This window comes from Camelina sativa, chromosome 6, assembly GCF_030686135.1.
Source record: "Camelina sativa cultivar CO46 ecotype springtype chromosome 6, ASM3068613v1".
Lineage (NCBI taxonomy): Eukaryota > Viridiplantae > Streptophyta > Magnoliopsida > Brassicales > Brassicaceae > Camelina > Camelina sativa.
The window spans coordinates 2,415,057-2,442,038 of record NC_141885.1 but is presented as its reverse complement, the minus strand read 5'-3'; the positions used below and the strand labels follow the sequence as shown (position 1 = coordinate 2,442,038).

At 34.8% G+C, this 26,982-nt stretch overlaps 5 protein-coding genes and 1 pseudogene across 6 annotated transcripts; 3 read left to right on the top strand and 3 right to left on the bottom strand.

The window, feature by feature from the left end:
• Positions 1-1,809: 1,809 nt before the first annotated feature.
• Positions 1,810-5,056, top strand: LOC104790177 (ABC transporter G family member 21). Of its 2 annotated transcripts, XM_010515878.3 has the most exons (5): positions 1,810-2,129; positions 2,221-3,022; positions 3,487-3,687; positions 3,782-3,951; positions 4,288-5,056. In XM_010515878.3, the coding sequence occupies exons 1-5, from the start codon at positions 1,923-1,925 to the stop codon at positions 4,927-4,929; spliced, it is 2,022 nt and encodes a 673-aa protein (XP_010514180.2). In that variant the 5' UTR covers positions 1,810-1,922; the 3' UTR covers positions 4,930-5,056. The 2 variants fall into 2 exon arrangements, with proteins under 2 accessions (XP_010514180.2, XP_087311872.1); XM_087455746.1 differs by lacking the exon at positions 4,288-5,056 and having other exon boundaries at positions 1,837-2,129; positions 3,782-4,271.
• A 4,029-nt stretch (positions 5,057-9,085) lies between these two features.
• LOC104793881 (uncharacterized) lies at positions 9,086-10,559 on the top strand (annotated as a pseudogene).
• Positions 10,560-12,500: 1,941 nt separating this feature from the next.
• Positions 12,501-17,435, top strand: LOC104790176 (phospholipid-transporting ATPase 10). Its single transcript, XM_010515877.3, has 10 exons — positions 12,501-13,230; positions 13,388-13,837; positions 13,923-14,818; positions 14,898-15,008; positions 15,106-15,382; positions 15,458-15,546; positions 15,629-15,947; positions 16,030-16,254; positions 16,333-16,524; positions 16,616-17,435. Exons 1-10 carry the CDS (start codon positions 12,814-12,816, stop codon positions 17,264-17,266), a joined length of 3,627 nt encoding a protein of 1,208 aa, XP_010514179.2. The 5' UTR covers positions 12,501-12,813; the 3' UTR covers positions 17,267-17,435.
• A 694-nt stretch (positions 17,436-18,129) lies between these two features.
• On the bottom strand, positions 18,130-18,756 carry LOC104790175 (putative calcium-binding protein CML16). Its single transcript, XM_010515876.3, has one exon. It carries the CDS (start codon positions 18,754-18,756, stop codon positions 18,268-18,270), a length of 489 nt encoding a protein of 162 aa, XP_010514178.1. The 3' UTR covers positions 18,130-18,267.
• Positions 18,130-20,104, bottom strand: LOC104790174 (uncharacterized). The gene has a single exon (XM_087455912.1). It carries the CDS (start codon positions 20,102-20,104, stop codon positions 19,601-19,603), a length of 504 nt encoding a protein of 167 aa, XP_087312038.1. The 3' UTR covers positions 18,130-19,600.
• Positions 20,105-22,371: 2,267 nt separating this feature from the next.
• LOC104790173 (uncharacterized) lies at positions 22,372-24,202 on the bottom strand. The gene has a single exon (XM_010515874.3). The coding sequence runs from the start codon at positions 23,826-23,828 to the stop codon at positions 22,554-22,556; it is 1,275 nt and encodes a 424-aa protein (XP_010514176.1). The 5' UTR covers positions 23,829-24,202; the 3' UTR covers positions 22,372-22,553.
• Positions 24,203-26,982: the final 2,780 nt, after the last annotated feature.

Here is a 26,982-nt window from a genome sequence, read left to right as displayed (position 1 = left end):
TAATCGCTCCCATTGAACATTTATAAGAAAATCAAAATCAAAATAAATCAGATCTTGACGGAGAAGAGCGGCAAAGACGGAGAAGACAAAGCGGGTTAGGGTTTGACGGATCCAATTAGGGTTTGTCAAATCCAATTAGGGTTTGTCGGAGAAGAGAAAGAAGAGCCGATTAGGGATTTGACGGAGAAGCTTAGAGTTTGCCGGAGAAGACAGAGAAGACAAAGGAGACTAGGGTTAGGGTTTGCCGGAGAAGATGATGAAGAAGAGAGAGTTTGAGAGAATGAAGAAGAGCGGCTAGGGTTTCTGAGAATGAGTTTGAGCTTTGCTCAAACCTGCTCTTTGTATATATAAATATTTGTAGCCTCGTAAATCCCTCACAGATATTGCGAGGGATTAACTACGAACCCTCGCAAACTAGTCGCAACAACCGACAAACTGACCAATTAAAATTCACCAATTTGTGAGGGATTAGCGTGAAGTAATCGCACATCCCTCGCAATTTGCGACGGATCTGCAAGACCAATAAATTTGCGATGGATCTGCAAGGCCCAATAAGAAATCCGTCGCAAATCTCTCGCACCCTTATAATCAAATACATTTTATATACCAACATTATCCTCATTAAAATGTTAGACAATCAAAAGCTAAAGAAATAAAAATGATCCATTTACACTATATTTGAAATTTAAATTTTCATTATATGTGTAGATACTATATAATGGAAACTATTAGATGTATATACAAATAGTTTGCTATATGTAGATGAAATTAAGGTAGGTTCATATCATTAGTATATATGCTAAGTTCATGTTATTAGTTTGCTAAGTTCATATTTTCATATGCTTTGGAAATTAATCTCCAAAGTTTCTTGTCTCTTGATGCAATGTTGGTTAGTAATGCTCTTCTTTAATTTGCATATAAAAGATCAAATTGTGAGGGAACCGTGAGGATTTAGCGAGGGATTAGCTAGAGTTAATCGCAAATCTCTTGCAATTTGCGAGGGATTAGCTAGGGGAATCCTCGTAGATCCACCGCACATCCCTCGCAAGTGTATATATTTTTTTGCATCAACTTTATTTTCTCAATGATACAATCTCCATTAATTTCATGTTTTGGAAATGTTTTGGAAATTTCATTGTTCATATATTTGGTGATTACTGGACTATGGACTCTACATTGCAAATGTTGAACAAAACATTTTAACACTTGGTCATATGTTCATAATGAAAGTAAACCACCTCTTGATTTACATATATATATATATATATATATATATATATATATATATCTTATATATGTGTTTTCTTTACACATGTTGATTCATTTCAAATATTTTTTTGTCTCTTGATGTTTTTACTGGGAACTTCACTTCAGAATTAAACCTAAACTCAAACCCTAAGCTCAAACTCTAAACCCTATACCAATAAAGCCCTCATAAATCACTCGCTTCTTCCTCGCAAATTTGCTACAGATTATATTACTCGCTAATTCATCGCAAGTCTGCGATAGATTTGCGAGGGACAGCTGTTTCCTCGCAAATGAATCGCACATCCCTCGCAAATTTGCGAGGGATTTGCGAGGGTCCTCGTCTTCGTAGCAAATGACCCGCAAATTCATTACAAATTTGCGAAGGCATTTGTTCATCGCAGATTTCCTTCGTAAAGAGCGTGTTTTCTTGTAGTGATTTATCAGTTTAATTATGAGAAATATAAAAATAATTAAGTTGACATTATTTGTATTTTAAAAGTGGAAAATGAATTAATCGCGCTATGAATAAGTATATACTCTCTCCTACTTAATTTTCCCTCCATAGTAAGAGAGAGTCCCTACTTCTTTCCTTTATATACACATCACATTACATGTGAACTTCTCAACTCAACACAACCAAATCTTTCTCTTCATCTCTCTCTCTCCCTCTCTAGATGATGCCTCCTAATGAGCACGAATCTAGCTTTCCGAAAACACCGGGTGCAAACCGACACGAAACTAGTCCGGTTCAAGAAAACCGGTTTAGCTCTCCAAGTCATGTTATCCCATGCCTTGACGACGATGACGACTACGACGGTCCGAGTAACCAATCAAGACAATCTTCAGTTCTACGTCAATCATTACGTCCTATAACCCTCAAGGTCGTTAAGTTAATAATTCATACATAGATCTCTTAAGTCATGTATTGTCTTTTTCTCACTTTTTTCTTTGATTTGTGTTTATATAATGCAGTTTGAAGAGTTGGCGTACAGTATTAAATCACAAACCGAGAAAGGAAGCTATTGGTTCGGTTCACAAGAACCAAAACTGAACCGATTAATCCTTAACGGTGTAAGCGGTATAGTCAAACCAGGGGAGTTACTAGCAATGCTTGGTCCATCAGGGAGTGGCAAAACTACGCTAGTAACGGCGTTAGCCGGACGTTTACAAGGGAAGCTATCCGGAACCGTTAGCTATAACGGAACCCCGTTTACAAGCTCCGTTAAACGGAAGACAGGGTTCGTTACACAAGACGACGTTCTCTACCCACACTTAACGGTCATGGAGACGCTAACGTACACGGCTTTGCTCCGTTTACCTAAAGAACTGACCCGAAAAGAGAAACTAGAGCAGGCTGAGACGGTGGTTTCGGATCTTGGGTTGACCCGGTGTTGTCACAGCGTAGTAGGAGGCGGGTTGATCCGAGGAATTTCGGGTGGGGAAAGAAAACGGGTAAGTATCGGCCAAGAAATGCTTGTGAACCCGAGTTTGTTGCTTCTTGATGAGCCAACGTCAGGTCTTGATTCAACCACGGCAGCCCGTATAGTGGCCACCTTGAGATCGCTGGCACGTGGCGGCCGGACGGTGGTAACGACGATTCATCAGCCTTCGAGCCGGCTTTATCGTATGTTCGATAAAGTGTTGGTTTTATCGGAAGGATGTCCGATTTATAGTGGAGATTCGGGTCGGGTCATGGAGTATTTTGGTTCTATCGGGTATCAACCCGGTTCGAGTTTCGTTAACCCGGCTGATTTTGTGCTTGATCTTGCTAACGGTATGTACTAAATATTTTAATTTTAATTATCGTCGTCTATAACTCATACATGCATAGTTGCATACTATTTGATTTGAATGTGAATTATATAACACGGCTGCACCACTAATACGAACCGTTACGTGTCCCGATCAATTGGTAGTTACAAAATCTTTTCGAAATTCATTTACTGTGTGTTTTAAGTTTGAAAAGGGAAATAAATTGAAACAGCTAAGTTCGGGTATAAAGTTAAACACTTTCTTTTTATTTGCTCATGCATCATGAGATATGTGACAACGACAATTCTATCCTATTCTTTGGATATTTATTACAAAAGGTTTTTGCTTTCTTAATTTAAATCAATCTTGAAAGAGAAAGAAAAGGTTTGTTAATAGTGGGAGAAATCATGTGGTTATGACTATAGTATATACAGTTCTTGTTATTTAACAATGATTGGAAATATATACATTTTTTGTTTTTTGCAGGAATTATTTCGGATACAAAACAATATTGTGATCAAGTCGAAATAAATGGAAGATTAGATCGGCTCGAAGAACAAAACTCAGTGAAACAATCGTTAATTTCGTCTTACAAAAAGAACTTGTATCCACCTTTGAAAGAAGAGGTTTCAAGAACATTTCCACAAGATCAAACGATCACTAGATCGGGAACAAAGTCATTAACAAGTAAGTCTTGGTTCAAGTCATTATGTAATAACACTTAAAAATTTTTTGTTGATTTTCATTTATCATAACGACATTGTTTTTGGATTTTCTGAAGATCGATGGCCAACGAGTTGGTGGATGCAATTCTCAGTTCTACTGAAACGAGGTTTAAAGGAGAGAAGTCACGAATCATTTTCAGGACTTAGAATATTTATGGTCATGTCTGTTTCTTTGCTTTCTGGTCTCTTATGGTGGCATTCTCGCGTTTTCCATATACAAGATCAGGTAAGAAAAAAAAAAAGTAAACCATGGCATTAGAATTTCGATTTCTTAAACATAAATATATAAAATAGTTGGCATCAAACAAAAAATACTTTTTCCTTTTGGCAGCAAATACAATATATATTACGAAATTTCTAAATTGAAACTTTGAAAGTATATATGTAGAAACATGATCACACAATATTGATTGTTGGCTACAGATCGAGAATATAAAATAATACTAATACATTTCTTTAGAATAAAGTACATCCAACAAAAAAAACACTAATTCATATATAATTTAACGTATAATAAAACGTCATATATTGCCCCATTAATATTCTTTTTTCACTATAACAGGTGGGTTTATTGTTCTTTTTCTCGATCTTCTGGGGATTCTTCCCTCTCTTCAATGCCATTTTCACATTCCCTCAAGAACGACCGATGCTTATAAAAGAGCGATCCTCCGGAATCTACAGACTCTCCTCTTACTACATAGCAAGAACAGTTGGCGATTTACCAATGGAACTAATTCTTCCAACGATCTTTGTCACAATCACATATTGGATGGGAGGTCTTAAGCCATCTTTAACCACATTCCTCATGACTCTTATGATCGTTCTCTACAATGTTCTAGTGGCCCAAGGCGTAGGGTTAGCTCTAGGAGCAATCTTGATGGACGCAAAGAAAGCAGCGACATTGTCTTCTGTGTTAATGCTAGTGTTCTTACTAGCTGGAGGTTACTATATTCAACATATACCAGGTTTCATCGCGTGGTTGAAGTATGTTTCCTTTAGCCATTATTGCTACAAGCTTCTTGTTGGGGTTCAATACACATGGGATGAGGTTTATGAATGTGGATCAGGGTTGCATTGTAGTGTTATGAATTATGAAGGGATTAAGAATTTGAGGATTGGGAATATGATGTGGGATGTTTTGGCTCTTGCCATTATGTTGCTTTCTTATAGAGTACTTGCTTACTTAGCTCTAAGGAACTTGTGACACATTTTATTGTGTGTTTATTTAATTATGTGTAACGCAATGTGTTATGAATTATGGTAATTTTGATCAAAACAAAAAAATGTGTAACGCAAGTGTAAGATATATATACAAGCTATGTTATTGTCAATTTTCTGTTTCTTTTTTGTTAAAGAAATTATTGTCAATTTTCGCATCATTCATTTGTCTTATTTTCAAATTATATTAAAATCAAGAAAGTATAGTTGGTAATTTGGTATTGGTGTTATCTTGTGTCCAATCTACTATAGTTGCAATTTCTAGAAACAAAAAAAAAAAACCCCACTATGAAAAATCAAAAGTAACCATTAATTTGTTTAACCCATGACATGTAATTAGTAAAATATACGTAATCCATCATATTAACCCATGACATCTTTTTTTTTTTTTTTGGACTAGAAATTTGCAACTAATCCATCACCCAGAGTATGTTACAAAACATACGAAGGAAGAAAGAAATTATTACAAAATCAACAATTTCATATAGTTCCAAAGATTCCTACACATTTGTAAGTGAACGATCGAAATATAACATTGAGCAACCAAAATAGTGAGATAACTTACAACAATCTACATTTGAGACCGAATCAGGAATCAGCTTGCTTGTAACAACATCGATTTCATCTAGAAGCATCATCTTCTTGCTTAAAGATCATTACCGTAATCAACTTTATCTGTATCCTTAGTGATAATTTGAACTTTAAACGTCTCAACACTCACAAAACAAGATATTTATAAGACCTTGGTTCATTCATATGTGACACACTCGGTTTCCATCGTTGTTACAAAACGAGTAAGCGTTATTCCACAAGTTTTTGATTGTTTCAAATTATAATGTTTGTGTTTGAATCTTATGCTTGTTATTGTACATTATCTGGTTTACTCATCCAAACCTACGGAATTGCGTTCTTAAACTTCTTAATGATTTCGGATTTCCCATTGGGCTTCCCTCTGTCAATCATTGGAGCGGCAGTCCCATTTCTATTCTTATTGGGTCTAATGTATATTCACCTTTGTTGTATATGATCCGAAAGGGCCTTTTCAATAGAATGGCAAGTTTCTATTTAAACGTTTTGCTACAATGATAAAATGGAAATCTCAATGCTTTGCCAGGGTACATATAAAATCATTATTAAACCCTATTTTGTCTTGACATCATTTTGTTTATTTGTTACATCGATATCCAGACCACAACAACAACATTAATCTCCTATGTGAATGCTGTATAGTTAGATATATAAAATGTGTATGACCGTTGATTTTTTTTTTTGTTCATTAATGGCTGTCACAGGTCATATGAACTTTCTTCATTTATGATATCTAGAAGCTTTTGATTCCGACCTTTAAAAAAAAAAAGAATCCCAAAAACGTACTAATAACAATTGCGATATTAATGACAAAATATGAATCCATGACGTCATGGATGATTATAAAGTCACGTGTTAAGGAAGTCAAGAATACTTCAAAAGACAACTATTCACCCTATTGTATTGCAAAATATTATTTCTGGAATTCAATGACGACGAACGAAACACTCTTTAAAAAAAACTCATACTATATAAGTAGTGACATGATCGTCATCGTCTGATCATATTGAATTAGTTTGGTTCTAGAGGTACGTCAAGATTAATAACCAAGTTGGTGTGCAGAAGTATTTTTGAGTTAATTGAATCGCTTGACGACCTATATCACCACTGTCTAAACAAGTGGTTACTTCCGAAACCGGTTAATGGGTTAGTGAAAGTTACATTATCCAAGAAACCTAATTTCAACAAAGCTAATAGTAATAAATGATTAAATTTTCAAAAAAGTTCTAACCACTATTTTAAATTATAATGCCGCACATTTTATAGTCAAAGCAATAATGTGTTTATATTAGTTTATTATAGTAATCATTTATAGAGATAGACAATGATGTTAGAAATTTGGAATGGTCGCGCAGCCAGAGATGATGATAATAATACAAGTAGATGAATGGTATGCATGTTTGATTGATAAAATATCACATGAACAACGTTTAATGAACTGGTTTCATACTTAATGATATTGGATTAACATTCTAATATTGACTCACGGGTCTAAACATTGGTCCAACGAAATATAATATTTTATAGTTAATTTTGTCTTTTAAAAATTAATTTTTGAGTAGTTTATTAATTTATCCTTTTCATAAAAGTGATCTATTATTCTCTCTCTAAAATCTATCAATAATTTTTTATGAAAATTTTATTTTATTCTACTAATAAACAAATATCTATTTCTTCACTACAAGAAAAAACTGTCATTGTGACGTTAGTTTGAGACTAAATTTTTTTGTCACAAATTTGTGACCGTTTAGATACTTTATTGTGACAAAACTTTTCAGTCATAAATTCGTAATTATTTCGTCACAATATTATTACGAAATAAATCGTCACAAAAAATTGTCTCTATTAGCGACTAAACAGTGTCGATATTATTAATTGTAACAAGTGTGACGATTTTACTACAATCATGTAGTCACAAATAGTGACATTTATTTGAGACAAAATTATTTGTCACACATTTGTGACCTTTTAATATGGAGAATGTTCATTGTATTGTATTAAGGAAAATATAGATTAATAAGTAAAAAAAATTATACTCTTTTAAAGTAAAAAACTATTTTAACTTATAGTTAAACATTCATCTTAGGGTTGAAAAAAAAAAGCATTCATCTTAGGCTTGCTTCATGTCCATCTATCTCATGTTCACCTTTTTAATTCCTGAAACAGCATGAATATAAATAAAAGAATGTTAATCTCATGTCTATTGTCCACCACTTAATGATTTTCTAAATATAAACAAAATACATAGTCAACATAATGTACTTTTGATATCAAAGAGTTAATAAGATCATGCAATTTTTTTACTTCGTCTTCTAGGTAATTGACTCGGCTTTTCAAAGAAATCACTTCTGATTCAATGGCTGTTGTTGTAGTGCTATTCTGATTATCTTTTCTTATTCTATAATCTTGCTTCCTCGCAGGTTTTCGAAAAATACTTGACGTATTATCTTCCTCTATGTCACTCTCGTCAACTATAAGGTGATCTAATTCTGTAATCTACAAGGAAAATAATATGTCAGCTGGATAGAGATAAAAATTGGTTCAAAAGTATTTAGCAATATTGTTGTAGGACAAACATCGTATGCACTTTCAAATCTTGTGGTGTCTGTCTTCATTTTTGTTTCCTCTATACATTCACTTCTTTCAGGAATTAAAGAATCAAAACAAGGATCACTTGAATCCAACATTGGCGATTCATACACATTGTCTGGAAACCATATACGTATATCAGGAGGTTCTAAAAAAAAAAAATTGATCAACATAAATTAGTACCAAATAGATTAAAATAAGAAAACAAGGTCTACAAGAGGATAAGTGAACAAGTATTTACCAGAAAGTGGTTCAAGACTATCATCTGGAATCTGCATAGAAGTACTAAACAATAAAAGATGGTTTTAACAAATCAAAAACTCAAAATCTACAATAGTGAGATAGAGTACCTGGTTCATCTTGTTACCCTTCAGTAAAAATAGAGGTGAAATCTGTATGGAAACATTAACATTAATTAATTATTAGTTAGTCAAATTATTAAGAGACTCACGAGAAGAAAACGACAAGCATGTTTAATTAATTATAAAATATAAAAACAGAGCACCGTAAGATGTTAAAAAAAAAACAAAGCACCACCGAAAGCTTTGTAGCTACAATGAAAAAAACAAATTTGCGCAAACTATTGTATAATTCTAAATTGCCAAACACCATGTTTCATAAGTGACTGAAACAAGGAACAAATCTACAAGAGTACTGTAATCAAATAATAAATAATTGACATGAACAAGGAACAAATCATAGATGGAGAGGTAAATAACTCGATTTGTGCAATAGAGAGATCGATTTGTGGTATAGAGAGATCCAACAAACAGAGTAACGGAGGCTAGTTTGATTAGGGAGTTTTTCAAGAAGTATTCCCTGACTTTGCATCCAAGCCAAGAAATGTGTACCTTGGGTTATGCACAGACGGTTTTAGTCCATTTGGTGTATTAATATCTTCTTTATTCAACTTTATCTCCTAATTACTTTGTCTTTACCTAATCTTCATTTCTATTGTATGATAGATGACTCGTCCTCCAACTACAAGTGGGCGTTTGTTTGGAACATCACGTAATCTTCAATCTGGAGGTTCTCAGTCTGCTGGCTTGCGAAGACCATCATCTCCTCGACCATCAAACTCAAATGCTGCAGCAATCATTGAACCAAATGAAGAAAGAGAACAAATTGCACCAGTGATACGTGATACTCGAGTGCTTCATCCGTCAAGAAGAAATGGAGCTAAATGGTATTTTTTTTAAATATGTACTTAAAGGTACAAATATGAATATGACTATTTTTTAATCACATGTGTTACAGGTTCAAAAGTAACACTGAAGTATCAACACGTATTCGAAAGATCATTGAATCATGTTTTAACGGACCATGGTATAGCTGGTCAAAAGTGCCTGGTTTTTTCAAAGATTCGTGGTTTACAACATTTAAGGTTTGCTTTTGTTATTGAACATTTGAATAATACTTTCATCATTTATTTAATTAATGTTTTGACATAATTTATATTCTAGACATACTTCGAGTGGGATGCCTCAATCGAGCATCTTGTTAAAGCCAACTTTGATCAGGTTGCTGCTACTCGTCTTAAAGGAATGGTTAGCCTTGCAAAGTCCAATGCAGCAAAATCCAATGGAGAAAAACCTGATTGGATTCTCTCTGAACATTGGAGTGTAATGTCAGATTATTGGAGGACACCAAAAGCCAAAGGTAAAAGTGAGAAAGCTCGTACTACGCGACTATCTACTCGTGATGGTTTAGGTGTCCATCGACACAGAGCAGGTTCACGTAGTTATGTCAAAGTGCAAGATGCTTTGGTAATGTTTATGTTTATTATTATTCCTATTTTTTCCACCAAAACTTCTCTATTTGTAATTGAAGATTTATATTATTTCTCACATTGACTATTTTTCCCTTATAGGTTGCCAACAACGAAGACTCTTCTTTCATTGCTGTAATGAAAAAAAACACACCCAGAAATCTGATGGAACATATGTTGATGAAAAAGCACGACTCATTGCAGAAAATTTTGATGAACATGTGGAAGAACTCTTGTCACAGAGAGAATTTTCAAATGGTGAGGGTTTAACCCAAGAGGAGAAAAACGAAATTTATGTTAAGGTAAGAGTTCTAGATTAAATTATGCATAGCTACATATGTTTTGTTGAGTTATAAATTTACTACTCTTTTTTGTGTTTGAAAATACATATCATTGTTTATAAATGTGTGCTTTTTTAATAGATTGCTGGAATATCAAAACAAGGTCGTGTATTTGGAATTGGGTCACTGCACAATGGAATTTCTATGTCTTTGGGTGATCCATCTGTCCCACAACCTACCGAAGAAGAAGTGGGTACATTAACCCATCGACTTGAAGAACTTGAAAATGAATTGAAAAAGAGTCGTGATGGAAACTTACTCCTCGAGAAACGTCTCCAAGCACTAGAGGACAACTATGTTTCCACAAGTTCCCCTGAAATTTCTATGTAATCGAGTTTGGTTTGGCTTTATTTCTAGTTGCTACTTAATTAAGTTTGGTTTGGCTTTATTTAGTTTATTCATAATACTATGGTTTTTATTTCTATTTTATATGATGTTATTTTATTTTTCATAAATTTGATTTGGATTAGCACGTTGTTGGATATTGGTGTCTTTATTTTAAAATATTATTTTAATTATTAATATATAAATTATGTATCATTGTAACAATAATTTTAAAAAAAAACAGGGGATGATGGTTTAGGTCATAATTGCAACGATTTTGGCAAAAATAGCTGGTGTTCATGAGTTAAAATTATAACGTAATAATAGTAACAAAATGCAACACTTTGTGATAGTTAGGTGAAGATGTTTAGTCGTCATTTGTAACATTATGAAACTACAGTTTTGTTATAATTAGTGACTTATTTAAAACGGTTATGCTGGTCACCACATATGATGGTTTTGAGACGAAGTTTTAGTTGATATTTTTGACTAATTAGCAACGATTTTTTTGTAATCATCAGAGACGGTTGGAGACTAAAGTTTTGTCAAATGACAGTTTTGATACATGTTCTTAGTTAGTAACCGTGACGGAAAAGTGACATTTAACATGTCACTAAGTGTGACGTTTTGAGACTACAACTGCGTCGTAAATAGTGACTAACTTAATACGTGATTTCGGTCATGAAATAAAACGTATTTGGGACGATAATTTTAGTACGAAATTGTGACATTTTAGATACATTTACAAATCGTTACATTTGGTGACGAAATAGATACGTATGATTTAGTCGCAACTTTTGTGACGTTTAAGTGACTAAAACAAATTTGTGACCAGCATATTGTAACCATTCACCAATCGTCACAGATTCGTAACAATATTTTTATTATGACGAAAAAATAATTATTGTGACGGAATATTAGATGACAATGGACTCACTTTCTTGTAGTGCTTGTTAATAAACTTTGGGTTAACGAATTGAAGAAGAAATTTTTTTTGAAGTAAACATTTATTTCTAAACCTTATTGGAGAAAAAGGAAAATACAAAAAAACGAATAGTTTTCTAATATAAAAAATATATCTACGGATTACAAAACTTTTTTTTTTTTTTGTCAACCATTGGGCCACAACTGGCCGGCCCATTAGCCAAATTCCTACATTCGTAGGAAGCGGGACTCGATCCTTGGTGTGATTGTGCCTTCTACAAATGGACTTACCTCCTATTGTGCCTTATCATAGAGAAATAGATAGTTAAATTTTTTTTTATTGATAGTTAACTTCTTATAGATGACTTAAATGGTACAATAATTAAATTCTCATAAACCTCGATGAGTCGGATCAATATTTTCAGTTATTTCCGGGATATGAAAAGTAATAGAATAATTCCAAGAAGCTTCCATGTCATGCATGACTCATGAGAAATGGAAGAGAAATAGAATAGAGAAACATAAACAAATAGATCAGCAATCAACCGATTGCTACGCCTCGTCCAGCTCTTAATAATTATCATTTCTCTATTTTTTTTTGTTGTCTCAAAATACTAGAACAAAACAAAAAAAAACAAAAACTAATCAGTACTGTATTTTATTCTAGTGACCTGACATAATGATTTTATAAGTATTGATCGGTGCAGTGAATGCGCTGATGATTCGATGAACTGGATTGCAACTTACTTCCGTTGCGCATTTAAAACACTTGCGGTTTGTTTGATAATTTACCGCTACAAATATGTGATACATATCGTTTAATTATTAAGGTAAAAATATACCAACTAGATTACGCTATTCTAGAACTAGAAGCAATCGTGTATAATGTAATTTGGAAAACTCGATTTAGATTATTCTCAACCAGATGTATTATTCTGCCCGGCAAATAAGAATACCCGCGTACATATTTTCGATATTTTTCGAAACAAACAATACTCATGACAAATTGACAATTAGTATATCTTTTCTATTTAAAAAAAAAAAAGAAACATCCATCAAAAAAGTCAAGAAAACGAGCCAAAAGTGTTACGATTCAAAGTCGTCGTTCAAAGTTTGGTTCTCTTTTATAAAAAAAAAAAAAAATCTTCTTAGCTTCACACATTTTTTAAAAGACTCCATCTTCCCAATTTTTTTCATATCTTAACGATTTCAACATTTCTAACGTTCTTTAATTCGTTAACCCAAGTGTGTTCTCCAAGTATTTTCTTGATTAAAGGCCCAAAATTATTTCTCAAAATTTTCAGACAAGAAGAGAGATTTGTAACTATAAGCAGCTATGGCTGGTGGTACTCCTAGTCCTGGTCCTGGTCGGAGAAGAAGAAGATTACATCTAAGCAAGATCTATTCCTACACTTGTGGCAAATCAAGTTTCAAAGAGGATCACTCCAACATAGGAGGACCCGGTTTCTCCCGTGTCGTCTATTGTAACGAACCGGGCTCTCCGGCAGCTGAACGCCGGAACTACGCCGGGAATTACGTCCGGTCGACGAAATACACCGTCGCTTCTTTCTTCCCTAAATCTCTCTTCGAGCAGTTCCGCCGCGTAGCTAACTTCTACTTTCTAGTCACCGGAGTCTTGTCGTTGACTGATCTCTCTCCTTATGGAGCCGTTAGTGCTCTCTTGCCTCTTGCTCTCGTCATCTCCGCCACAATGGTTAAAGAAGGTATCGAAGATTGGCGCCGTAAACAACAGGTCCGCCCGATCTTAAAAACAAAAACTCAATCTTTACTCTTAAAAAGTCAAACTTTGCTATTCAAGTACAAAAAATAAAGTTTCGATTTTTAATAAATCTTCCATAAAGTATGGATCTTTATTAAAACCCTTGAATCAAAATTTTTTTTTTTCTTAGGATATTGAGGTGAATAACAGAAAGGTCAAAGTACACGACGGGAATGGAATATTCCGGCAAGAAGAGTGGAGCAAACTAAGAGTAGGTGACATAGTGAGAGTCGAAAAAGACGAGTTTTTTCCGGCGGATCTTTTGTTATTGTCGTCGAGCTACGAGGACTCGATCTGTTATGTAGAGACGATGAATCTGGACGGTGAGACGAATCTGAAAGTGAAACAAGGACTTGAAGCGACTTCTTCGTTGTTGAATCAAGATTCAGATTTCAAAGATTTCAGAGCACTTGTTAGATGTGAAGATCCAAATGTGAATCTTTATGTGTTTGTTGGGACTTTGGCTCTTGAAGAAGAGAGGTTCCCATTGTCGATTCAACAGATTCTTCTACGTGATTCCAAGCTTAGAAACACAGAGTATGTCTACGGAGCTGTTGTTTTCACCGGACATGACACAAAGGTACGAACTTTTTTTTTTTTTATATCTGCTCTGTTCTCTCACTCTGTTTTGGATTCTGAGTTGACCCCAAATTTGAAAAATACAGGTGATTCAGAATTCAACTGATCCACCATCGAAGAGAAGTAGGATTGAGAGGAAGATGGACAAGATTATATACTTAATGTTTGGTTTGGTGTTTCTAATGTCATTCGTTGGATCAATCATCTTTGGTGTTGAGACAAGAGAGGATAAGGTCAAGAACGGAAGAACAGAGAGATGGTATTTGAAACCAGATGATGCAGATATCTTCTTTGATCCGGAGAGAGCTCCAATGGCTGCAATTTACCACTTCTTCACAGCCGTGATGCTTTACAGTTACTTCATTCCGATCTCGCTTTACGTTTCGATTGAGATTGTTAAAGTTCTTCAGAGCATTTTCATCAATAGAGACATTCATATGTATTATGAAGAAACTGATAAACCTGCACAGGCAAGGACTTCGAATTTGAATGAAGAGCTTGGTATGGTTGATACAATTCTATCTGACAAAACCGGGACTTTGACTTGCAACTCAATGGAGTTTATTAAGTGTTCTATCGCTGGTACTGCTTATGGACGTGGTATAACTGAGGTTGAGAGAGCTATGGCTGTGAGAAGCGGTGGTTCGCCTTTGGTTAATGAAGATTTAGATGTTGTTGTTGACAGTTCTGCTCCTAAGATCAAAGGGTTTAACTTTGAGGATGAAAGGGTTATGAATGGGAATTGGGTTAGGCAACCTCAAGCTTCCGTGTTGCAGAAGTTTTTTAGATTGCTTGCTGTGTGTCACACGGCTATACCTGAGACCGATGAAGAGACCGGGAATGTCTCTTATGAAGCTGAGTCTCCTGATGAAGCTGCGTTTGTTGTTGCAGCTCGAGAGTTTGGTTTCGAGTTCTTTAACCGGACACAAAATGGGATCTCGTTCCGTGAATTGGATCTTGCATCAGGAGACAAAGTCGAAAGGTTCGTTCTTTAGACTCACTTGTTTTTGATGTAAGGTTGCGCTTTCTCTAACTCATGTTTTCCTCTGTTCTTGCTGCAGGGTTTATAGGTTACTAAACGTTCTTGAGTTCAATAGCACGAGGAAGAGAATGTCAGTTATTGTAAGAGACGATGATGGGAAGCTTTTGCTGTTGTCTAAAGGAGCTGACAAGTAAGCGAGTTGCAACACTGAACCATAGTTTAAAAACCTTATTGTTGAAAGACTTTATTAACTAACGTTGATGTTGTTGTGTGTGTTCTGTTTCTAGTGTAATGTTCGAAAGACTTGCAAAGCACGGTCGTCAATTCGAGGCGAAAACACAAGAACATGTAAACCAATATGCAGATGCTGGTCTAAGGACTCTAATACTTGCATACCGTGAGGTAGATGAGAATGAGTACATAGAGTTCAACAAGAATTTCAATGAAGCTAAGGCTTCGGTGAGCGAGGATCGTGAAACTTTGATAGATGAAATCACGGATAGGATGGAACGCGATCTCATTCTCCTTGGTGCTACTGCTGTTGAGGACAAACTTCAAAATGGGGTATGACTTTGAAAGACTATATAAAGCTACAAGTTGTTCAAGGTTTTTGGAATTAACGGTTGATGGGTGTTTCAGGTCCCGGAATGTATTGACAAACTTGCTCAAGCTGGAATCAAGATTTGGGTTCTAACTGGAGACAAAATGGAAACAGCTATCAATATTGGGTACTTATTTTGAATCTTTGTCTTATGTCTGTTCTTGTGTGTGTGTTTTTTTGGTTACTGACTTCAGAATCTTCTCTTGCAGATTTGCTTCTAGTTTACTAAGACAAGAGATGAAACAGATCATCATAAACCTTGAGACACCTCAAATCAAATCTCTAGAGAAATCTGGAGGCAAAGACGAAATCGAATTGGCATCAAGAGAAAGCGTTGTGATGCAACTACAAGCAGGAAAGGCCTTACTCTCTGAATCAGGCGCAAGCTCTGAAGCATTTGCTTTGATCATTGATGGGAAATCGCTAACCTATGCCCTCGAGGACGAAATCAAGAAAACGTTTCTTGATCTTGCCACTGGTTGTGCCTCTGTGATTTGCTGTAGATCATCACCTAAACAAAAAGCATTGGTACAACCTCTACATCTTGATGACATTTCTCATGTTTTTTTTCTAATGTTTCAATTCTAACAATTATTTTCGGGTTTTCTAGGTTACACGGCTGGTTAAATCTGGAACTGGAAAAACAACCTTAGCGATTGGAGATGGAGCAAACGATGTAGGAATGCTTCAAGAAGCAGACATTGGTGTTGGTATAAGCGGTGTTGAAGGAATGCAAGCAGTGATGTCTAGCGATATCGCCATTGCTCAATTCCGATATCTAGAACGTCTATTGTTAGTTCATGGTCATTGGTGTTACAGCAGAATCGCATCAATGGTAAAAAGACTGAAACTTCTCTCTGATTACACCATTAGTCTCAATCATTCTCTTACCCCGTGTTTTCGCAATTTCCAGATTTGTTACTTCTTCTACAAGAATATCACATTCGGAGTCACAGTGTTCTTATATGAAGCTTACACTTCCTTCTCGGGACAACCTGCATACAACGACTGGTTCCTTTCTCTTTTCAACGTCTTTTTCTCTTCTCTCCCTGTCATTGCCCTTGGAGTCTTTGATCAAGACGTCTCAGCTCGCTTCTGTTACAAGGTAGGTTTAGAGATTAAGATTCTTGAAATCTGCTGTAAATTTTTTCGACCCCTGCTACAGTCACTTACCCTTTAATCTTTGTTTCTGGCAGTTTCCATTGCTATACCAAGAAGGTGTTCAGAACATTCTCTTCAGCTGGAAAAGGATTATAGGATGGATGTTAAATGGATTCATAAGCGCTCTCGCTATTTTCTTCCTCTGCAAGGAATCTCTAAAACACAACCTATTTGACTCCAATGGCAAAACCGCAGGCCGGGAAATCCTCGGTGGAACAATGTACACTTGCGTCGTGTGGGTTGTCAATCTCCAGATGGCTTTATCAATAAGTTACTTCACTTGGGTCCAACACATTGTGATTTGGGGATCGATAGCCTTTTGGTACATCTTCCTCATGATATATGGAGCTATGACCCCAAGTTTCTCTTCCGATGCATACATGGTCTTCCTCGAAGCCCTAGCTCCTGCTCCTTCATACTGGCTCACCACTTTATTCGTCATGATCTTCGCTTTGATCCCTTACTTCGTATACAAGTCAGTCCAAATGAGGTTTTTCCCTAAATACCATCAAATGATTCAGTGGATTCGGTACGAGGGTCATTCTAATGATCCTGAGTTCGTTGAGATGGTGAGGCAGAGGTCGATTAGACCCACCACCGTCGGATACACAGCGAGAAGAGCCGCAAGTGTACGGCGCTCCGCTAGGTTTCACGATCAGATCTATAAGGATCTTGTTGGTATCTGAAGAGTATAGATTTGTTTCTCTGTAAATACGTATATCTCTAACTTGGAGACTAGGGTTTTCTGTTCTTGAGATTCCTTGCCAGAGAAAGGCTTCTGTAATTTTATTACACACACGCAAATGTTTTGTACATAATTTTTTAATAGCTTAGATTCATGTATTTTTAATTTTATTGTGGTCTTTAGAATTGATCGTTATTAGAAACAGAAATTTCATATGATGATGATAGTAGCAAAGTACAAAAGTGTTATGTTTAATTAGTAGTTTATATTTTGCTAAGTACTACAATAGTAAATCTATAATTAATTTGTTTATTCTGATTATCTATTAATTAATCTGACCCTTTTTGAGAATAATAAAAGAAAGATCTCATACGTCCACTGTCCAGTCCAATGTATTTAGACCACACCAAAAAGATAAGACAACAAATTTTGGAAATTCAAAGTTCAGACAAAGACATAAAAAGAAGGATCCTGTGAGGTTTGATAAATTCCTATTTAATTTTTGTTCGTCAACGATTTCAATTATTTAACTGTTTCAACCATTACAATGCTACACCATTGCAACAACTGGCTATGTTAATCCAAATGCACCCATTACTCATATGCTTTTATCTTTTAAACCCAACAAATGCACTCAACAGTATATACCATTCGAAGTCCAAAAAACTGTAAATTTAATTTAAATGCAACTAAATTACTATAACTTTGCCAAATCGTTGATTATACTACATAATAGTATAGATTAAGTAAACTCATTAACTAAAGAAAAGATATTGGAATTGGCTTATACTTTCAAATTTTTTTGTCAAAAGTCAATCTTGACATGACATTTTTAATTAGTACTACCATTCTACCAAATTAATCTTTTACGTCACTCCACCAACGGATCACAAATTAATTAATAGAAGATTAACGCATTGTTAATTGCACAAGTTGCACGAAGACAAAAATAATAAAAAAAAAAAAAAAAAGAAGAAGAAGAAACAAACAGAGAATGACTAATTAGGAAGAAGCAGTTAATCCAAGAAAATCAGAAGCAGATTTAGCCATAATATGAGAAAACTCATTGAAACTAATAACACCGTCACCATTAGAATCAGCTTCCCTCATCATCTCCGTCAACTCACGGTAAGTCAACGGATGTCCCATTTTAGCCATTGACCCGGCAAGTTCCGCCGCCGTGATCGAACCGTTACCGTCGCGATCAAACGACCGGAAAACCTCCATCAGCTGCTCCTGGTTGATGAGAACCTCTTCGTTCAAATCAGGCAGTATCGCCACCACGAGCTCGTCGAACTCCACGGATCCGTTGCCGTTGCGGTCGATCTGGTTTAAGAGGAGAGAGATCTGATCGCCGCGTGGTTTGATCCCTAGAGAACGGAGAAGCGCCGCGAGCTCGAGCTGTGTTAAGCTCCCGTCGTTGTCCATGTCGAAACGCGCGAAGATGTCTTTGAGTTGTTTGATTTGATCGGTTGGTTTCGTCGACGCCATTGATGAAAGGATCTGGAGTTTTTTTTTTTTTCTAGGGTTTCATTTTGAAAATGTTGGGGATGAATAGTTACTTAAAGTAGAAACCGCGTTTTTGGAGACGAAGTTGAAAGTAATAATAACTATTTATTGTTATATGTAGAGTTGAATAGTAAATTGAAAATTTAATTGCATTATCTAAAAGTTTTAGATTTATGCTATTTTCAATTATTGGATAAGATATTAATATGTGGAGACAAATTAATGGAGGGATTGACGGTGAAATCATTAAATTGGAAATTGGGTAGGAAGCACAATCACACAGCTATATTCTTGTCTTATAATTATTTTTATTTTGTGATATTAGTTTCATAGTTTTGATGTTTTTATCATTTCAGTTACCATATAAGAATTTTTTAGAGTGTATTTTTTTTGAAAAAAATCAACAAAAATTTGAGGTATTTTTTTCCAAATTTCTACTTAACGTTTTGTTAAAATATTTCTAACGTCTATGAAAAATAGTTGAAGTAGGTTTATGTTTTTATCATTTTAGTTACCATTTATTATTCACCATCCGCATTATTAAACATACTAAACTAAATTTATGTAATTGGTTTAAGTATAATAAATTTTGATTGTTGTGCTTTAAAGATTTGGAAATTAAATCTTTCAAGACCATATGAAGATTAAGTTACCATTTTAAAATGTCAATATATATTGAATTTTATATGAGGTGGATATTAATAGAGCAAGAACCTGTCAATTATATGAATTTTTCTTAAAGCAATATCATTTGTTAAAACGTTAAGTGGTATAGTAGTATGAATTTCTTAAATTTGGAACAAGCAAATTAAAAGAAAATTCCAACCTAGTTGATATTATTATTTCGATATAATTTAGGTGAAGTTGTGAATATATAATCCAAGGAGTACAAATTTTCTTCGACGATCTCATAACGACTTACAAATCTTATGTCAAAGTTGTCATTACCACAATTTGGCATTGACGAAGAATTTTGAACCCTCTCTTGTCCCCAGAAGCTTCCAAACAAAAACTCACCATCCTTTGAAAACTCCTCTAACGCTTGTTCAACTTCTTCAATACACCTAAGACCTTCCATCTCCATACTCATCGTCATAGACTCTTTCCTCCATCCAGAATCAACGTCGGTATTTTCTTGACGACATTCGCAACAAAGCCCCATTCTTTTAATCTTTCGATTGATCCCCCATTTTGCGTAACATTTTCTCGTGTTCTTGACTAGCTTTTGAGGGAGTCCAAGGAAGATGAAGATCGCGATCTGGAGAACTAGACAGTTGCAACAACATGATACAACGACGCAGTCAGCTGCAAATGTGTTGAGATCTTCCATGGAATCTTGAAGGAGAGAGTCGAATAAGAGATAGAAAGACGATAGAAGACGTTAAAGAACAAACTAAATCCTAACATATTTTGGGATATTTGGTCTGAAGGAACTCCTTTGTTCTTTGCTTCTATAAGGAAGGCATTGAGGAAAAAGGTTAAGCAAGGAAGCAAATGTAATAAATGAAGTTATATGGAGTATTACTTTTAGATAACATAATGTGTAAACAGAATTTGTGAGATTACGATAATCGTGGCTGATTTTTTCTTGAATAACACTCTACATTAAATTAGCCATTCGATCAAGATATTCTTTTTTGGTATGGTATGGACGAAGAAAATGGTTTTTGATCATATTATTAAAAACATTTCTTAATCTTAAGTCTTAACAAAAGAATAAAGTTTATTTAGTGTATATATCGTTGAATCCATGTCCTCGAAGCTGAAATGAGCATGTGATTACAAATCTTTTTGGAAATTAGCAATTGAAGTAGTTAAAAACTTCATATAAATTGATAGAATAAGTGTGAATCCCTTAAAAGATATGACGTAATTCAAAACTCTTTGTGAAAAGCTGTCCATTGTGTACACGCTAAGTATCTTTTCTTATACATCAAAAAGCATAGGCTATGTGAATCGGTACATGAAGATACGATGACAGATTGATACGTTTGGCAAAAATATGCATTGACCTTTTTCTTAATAGACCATGCATAAGTATGGCGAAGATTAAAAAACAATAACACCAACAAGTAACAACAAACAAAAATTGTTATGAAGATGGAAATAGAAACATATAATTTGGTAAGTAATCAAGAAAATGAGAAAACGTTTCAAAACAAAAGCTTGCCTTGCCTCATGAAATTTTGGAAATGGTTAAAAGATTGTAAGTAACTCGTTGACTCGGCGAATGTGTTTTCTTGACTAGCTATGAAGAAATTTGGATTATGATTTTTACTTGACTCATTTGATCCTTGGGGTCTTTCGGGCCAAAGTTATTAAAATTTTTCTCAAGTTTGGGAATACAATAAGCTATATATTTTGTTTGGGCTTACGTGATTGGATATTTGCTTATAGAAATTGGGCTCAATAACATTTTAGGGACATAATCGAAAGTGAGAGAATACGATCACGTTAAGGAACAAAATAGAAGGCTTGCAAAACAAACGCCACCAACAAAACAAATGCTCTCCGAGCTTTTACGAGCAACTTAAGAAGATCCATATGATTGTTGTACGAAGGACAGAGTTCTATGAAAAAAACAGCCTCTCTTAATACATACGTATATAGACTATAGTACAACATTCTCTAACAGCTGAATTAAGAACTTGTTCTTTTGAGAGAGGTAGTGTGATTAGAGTCGTGATTGCGTGCATTGTCCTCGATACATATGCTCAAGATCACCATGCCATGATAACATGATTCTTCTTTTCATAGAAGTTCTATCCATGCCATGATAACATGATTATAACAAGCGACTTGAGAGCTATAACGGGAACGTCGGGAAGTGAAGAGTGAAGTGAAGACATTACAAAAATCTCACTGAACTGATTATAAACCTCAGATTTAACGGTGAAACTCAATCAAGCATTAGTACACCAAACATAAATCAAACCGAATCAAACCTCAAAAAAAAGTTTTATTTCCAAAATATTGAATCAACTCAATCAAGCATTAGTACATATACAGTACAATATTTTTATAACCAAAAAAACTGATACAAGCAAACCAAAAGTAAAATTATGAAACAAAACTACAAAAAATATACTATTTGACTAAATCTCAAATTCGATCCGAACCAAGAAATCATACTATGTTTATATTAGCTTATTAGAATCCCACATCGGTTGGGATATGTTTCTTGGGGTAATATATAAGGATCATGCACTACTCCACTCATAGCCAATTGGTTTTGGGTTGGATGTCCATGATTCCTAATATGGTATCAGAGCCCATGGTTAGGCCCAACAAGCAATTTCCCACAAAGAAATGGTTTCCACCTATGTGACTCATATAAGTGGCATGTTTTGTTGTATTTCCGAGATGTTGGGCTTGGGCTGTTTCCCGTTGGACCGTTTCTCACCCACATCTCGAGGAGGCCTATTAGAATCCCACATCGGTTGGGATATGTTCCTTGGGGTAATATATAAAGATCATGGACTACTCCACTCATAGCCAATTGGTTTTGGGTTGGATGTCCATAATTCCTAATATGGTATACTACGACAATCATTTCTCTAACCATAAATCTAGAAAACTAACCCGAAGCTAAACCAATATCGCAAAACTTGGAGTTGGATATATTCGAAAAAGAAAAGAAGAAAAAAAAGACAAAACATAAATAGATGAAAAGAAAAAGATTAAATTAAAGCTGTTTTTTTTTTTACTAAAATTGACATCGGATCGCACAAAACCAGCTCCATGTTTCATTATTAGATCCCATAAAAATTGTCTCTTCATTATGAATCTGTGTGATGATGAAGTTGATGTTGTTGATGATGATGATGATGATGTCCAAATATCCATTTCCATCCTTTGAAACTCTTTCGACTCTTTCTCATCTCTCCTCCATCTTTCCGACAAGATCCTCCTCCTCCATGTACCAATACGCCGTCGTTTACATCTCCTCCACCAGAAGAATCAAACTTAAGATCAATGAACCCTGGCTCTTCTCCTCCGGTGAAGTAACTACTCTCTTTCATTGACATTACCCTCCTCGTAAAATTCATCGCCGTCGAATCACATTTCCGATACTGCTCCGTCGTCTTCGCCGCCGCTTCGTAGTTACTCCTCCGTGGTGGATGATTCTCCCTCCGATTATACTCTGTTTCACTAAAGTTACTCCTCCGAGTAGGATACTCTGTTTCACTAAAATTACTCTTCCTCGCCTCGAAACCACTTCTTCGCGGCGGCTCCGATTCACTGAAATTACTTTTCCGATTCTCCGTCGTCGTTTCGCTGAAATTACTCTTCCTCCCTCCTTCGAAATTGCTCCTCCGATGCTCCGTCGTCTCGCTGAAGTTACTCTTCCTCCCTTCGAAATTGCTCTTCCGAGGGTACTCTGTTTCGCAAAAACCTAATCCGCCATTAACACTCGAGCTTCTCGCGGCGGAGAACGCACCGGAATACGAAGAACCGTCTTCCTCCGATCCGATACAGTACAAATCTTTACCTCGGAAACTACAGAGCGATCTCGATCTCGAAACTCCTAGTTTCTTCACATCATTGTTATAATCCAAACCCCATGAATCATTGTTACTGTTCTTCTCAAAATCTCTCTCCTTTTTCAGATTAATCTTCCTAAAGAACCTTCCGATCTTCGAGAATCTATGATTCTTCGTTCTCTTATTAATCTCAACGCAACTGCTACTACTCCTCTTGAAAACCACCACTTCCTCTGTTTTCCTCTGTTTCGTCTCTTTCCTCTGTTTCGCCCTCTCTTCATCGATGAGGGAAGAGATCCGGACAACGTTTTCTTCGGGGACGGATTCTACGGCGGCGTTAGAGGTTCGAGTGGGAGAGATATCGGAACAAGAGCAAGAAGAGAGTCGCTGCTCGCCGCATTCTGAGCAGACGAGATTGACTAATCTGTCGTTGAGACAGTACGGACAAATCCCGACGCCGGAAGAAACTGATGGATGTTTCCGGCAAGTGAACTCCGACGGAGTGCTGTAATATAACGAAACGTCTTCGTTTCTTTGTTCCATTGCTGTTCTCTTTCCTCTTTCTTTCATTGCCAAAAGCCAAAATCAAGAAACAGAGCAGTTTCCCAAAAAAGAAATCAAGAAACAGAGCAACGCAGAGAAAAAGTTTCCAAATTTGGGATTTGTTTTGGTGATTGAAGATCCAGAGAAGTGGAGATGACGATCGGATCTTAAATTAGAGTTTGTTTTTTAAAAACTTTTTCTTTATCTCTGATTTTGATAGATGAGAGGATTTTTGAAAGAGTGAGAAAGTGTAGTGACGCCTTAGCTATAGGCTTCGAGAGTGTTTGCTTTAGCTTTACGTTTTCATTTTTTTTTTTTTTTTTTTAATTTTTCTTCCCCTTTTCACTTGCCCCACAAATTTTGTTCAATTTATTTCGTTTTTAAAATGACTGGTTTTATTACTTTTATTAGTATTGTTTATTATCTCAATTATTTCCATGATTATTGACATCATATCCTCAAATTTGGGCAAAGTTTACGGTTAAAAATAAAAAATATGGAAAATGATAGAAAGAATCGGAATTTGATTGTGAGAATCGAGAGAGGTAATTAGCATTGGGATTATGAAGTAATTTAGGAAAATCATATGAGAAGATTCGTTAGAAAACGAATAATTATTTTGTAAAAAATAGAGTTAGGGAAAGAAAAGAAAAAAGATAAAGTGTATGATCAAGAAAGCACCTTAGGGTTGTTTTTTCTTTTTGTGTGTTTTTGAATTTGGTAAAGCCGAGGACAGAATTTTAGATATCAAACTCAAGTTTATATAAGTTTTGGTAAATTATGATTACAGTCGAAGTTATTAGTCTCTTCTGTAAGAAGAATCAATAACTATGTTGCCATATTTACCAAGCAACTAGTCTGAACTGTGCGTGTGTTTTTTTGTTGTTGTTGTAGTATCTTTTTATCACATTCATTGTGTGGGATTTAATTTACGGTATCAATCAATATATAAGACAAAAACAAAAGTCACAAAATTATTAAAGAGACTACAAAGAATATATTTTTTAGGTTTAAATTTTAAGATAAAGGTAGAGATGTTTGATTTAGACAAGATGGCATTTTCAGATGTTTGATTTAGACAAGATGGCATTTTCTAGAAATAAGTCGGTTCTAGTCATTTTGTATGGCTGATTCTATGCGAACATGCACGTCAATGTTTTAAATTGTCCAAACATATCTATGTGAATCCAAAAACATTATTGCACAAGTAGACAAAAACGTCTCAAAAAGAAGAAGAATAAAATGCAAGAGAATGAAATAACAAAAATGAATACAAGTGGAAATATATATGTGGAGACGAACGAACGAACTGATCATGCGTTTGCCATTTGTTCTTTTAGAAGTCAGTATTAATCCTCTTGTCAATTTCTTTAATTAAGTCACTTCCTTGTACCCCATAAAGACATACAAAATATACATATAACCATAATGGTGTGATTATAATATATCCTAATTTCATATTGTTTTTGTAAGTAAAAAATGGTATACTATGTGCTGCAACGGTAACACGAATAATAGAGATTAGTTTTGTAGGATTTTTTTTGGTAGCCATGTAACAAAAATAAGTTGTATAAAGAGTTTTGAGAAATAGACAAGATATGACTAGGATCTATTTGATTTTTCTTCGTCTTATTATTATTATTATTATTATAGACTCTTCTAATGATTAAAATTGTGCATGCTGTGTCCTTTTTAAGTTTTACAATTTAGTGTCTTCATTATATAACATCATTTTATTCCTAACATTATCTTAACTTTTTATGATATAATACAACGTGAATATAGTAAATTCTGGGTATATATTTTGTGTGTGAGTGATAGTAGTGTATTTTCCGGTTTGAGAAATATATTCGTAAGTTTTTAAACACTAGGGTCAAATCAAACTCATTCCTTTGGGTTACGTGGGTACAATAAATACAAGAATCATATAAAACCCAAGAAAAAATAAAGTTTGACTTTCGTAAAAATAAATTAATTACCAATCATCTCTTGAAAGCATAACATATAACCCGAGGCATGGTATGGCCCAAGATCATCATTTTTTCTATTTCTTTAAGTTGATTTCGGGTACATACTTCATACATGTGCGGTGTGTTTATTCTACAAACAAAACACACGAAACGTAATAAAGAAACTAAAAAAAAAATACTACTTGAAATAGAAACGTGAAATTTTCGAGACTGTTTTTGTCTCTCTAGAGTTATGTATATGGGACATGGACTCATGCCTTTAATGTTTAACGTGACGTGGGGGACATTGCAAATATTTACTCCATTGTCTCTCAACTCTAATGTTTTTGGTATTTCTTATACTATTAGCTAGCATATTACAAACTCTCTCATACACACAAAAGTTAGTTTATAGGTACATTCGTCACAAACTTGAGGTTAACAAAAGAAAAAAACTTCATAAATATAACCATAGCGTCGGCAAAGAAAGAACATTCTTTTTCAAATTTGGCCAAATTTTGATGTAATTATTAACACATTTTGATAAAATAAAATTTTAAAAATAGAAGAGCTCAGAAATATGGGTGGGTAAAAAGTGAGATAATGCAAAAGTCAGCACGCCCCTAGGCAGCATGCTTGAGCAATAGACATCATTTGAGACATGTCAATGTTCTAAGGTATGTTTTGTCTCTTATTTTTATAAAAAATATTCTTGCATTTTTTTTTTCTTACAAAATAAATAAACTTAATTTAATAAGTAGTTTTTGTTCTACGTATGTATCTCTGTGTTAAAAAAAAATAATCATTGTGTTGTATTGTTCCGTTGCTCATTAATTATATTGTTTGTGTTTCCATGATTGGATTATTCATTTCTAAAGAGACAAGATCTTGCTTTTCTCGTTAACTTAATTTTAATTAACCTTTTTCTCCACACATTTTACATTTTGGCATTCCAGTGTCGGTCCGGTTTAAGGTGTTTTTAAAAACATGCTCCAAAACTAGCCGCATCGGCTCTTGTAATGGACCTGAACCCTTCCATGTTTTACAGTAGACATTACAGCAATAGATCACAGCAAATGGTGTGAAACCACCTGCCTAACATGTTCACATGTCAAAGTTCCAATAGAAGGGCTAATTAAGGAATATTTTTTTAAAAGCAACATTATACAAACACGGTTCTACATGAATAACATTAAAGAGTATACATCCAAAAGCATATCGATCAATTATTT

What these genes read in the sequence shown, in the direction of transcription:
- LOC104790177 (XM_010515878.3), top strand. Translation starts at nt 1,923, where the DNA reads ATGATGCCTCCTAATGAGCACGAATCTAGCTTTCCGAAAACACCGGGT. An exon ending in TGTGCTTGATCTTGCTAACG is followed by an intron (nt 3,023 to 3,486) that starts GTATGTACTAAA and finishes TGTTTTTTGCAG; the next exon opens with GAATTATTTCGGATACAAAA. An exon ending in TTTTCCATATACAAGATCAG is followed by an intron (nt 3,952 to 4,287) that starts GTAAGAAAAAAA and finishes TCACTATAACAG; the next exon opens with GTGGGTTTATTGTTCTTTTT.
- LOC104790176 (XM_010515877.3), top strand. Translation starts at nt 12,814, where the DNA reads ATGGCTGGTGGTACTCCTAGTCCTGGTCCTGGTCGGAGAAGAAGAAGA. An exon ending in ATTGGCGCCGTAAACAACAG is followed by an intron (nt 13,231 to 13,387) that starts GTCCGCCCGATC and finishes TTTTTTTCTTAG; the next exon opens with GATATTGAGGTGAATAACAG. An exon ending in ACAGCAGAATCGCATCAATG is followed by an intron (nt 16,255 to 16,332) that starts GTAAAAAGACTG and finishes CGCAATTTCCAG; the next exon opens with ATTTGTTACTTCTTCTACAA.
- LOC104790175 (XM_010515876.3), bottom strand. Translation starts at nt 18,756, where the DNA reads ATGGCGTCGACGAAACCAACCGATCAAATCAAACAACTCAAAGACATC.
- LOC104790174 (XM_087455912.1), bottom strand. Translation starts at nt 20,104, where the DNA reads ATGGAAGATCTCAACACATTTGCAGCTGACTGCGTCGTTGTATCATGT.
- LOC104790173 (XM_010515874.3), bottom strand. Translation starts at nt 23,828, where the DNA reads ATGAAAGAAAGAGGAAAGAGAACAGCAATGGAACAAAGAAACGAAGAC.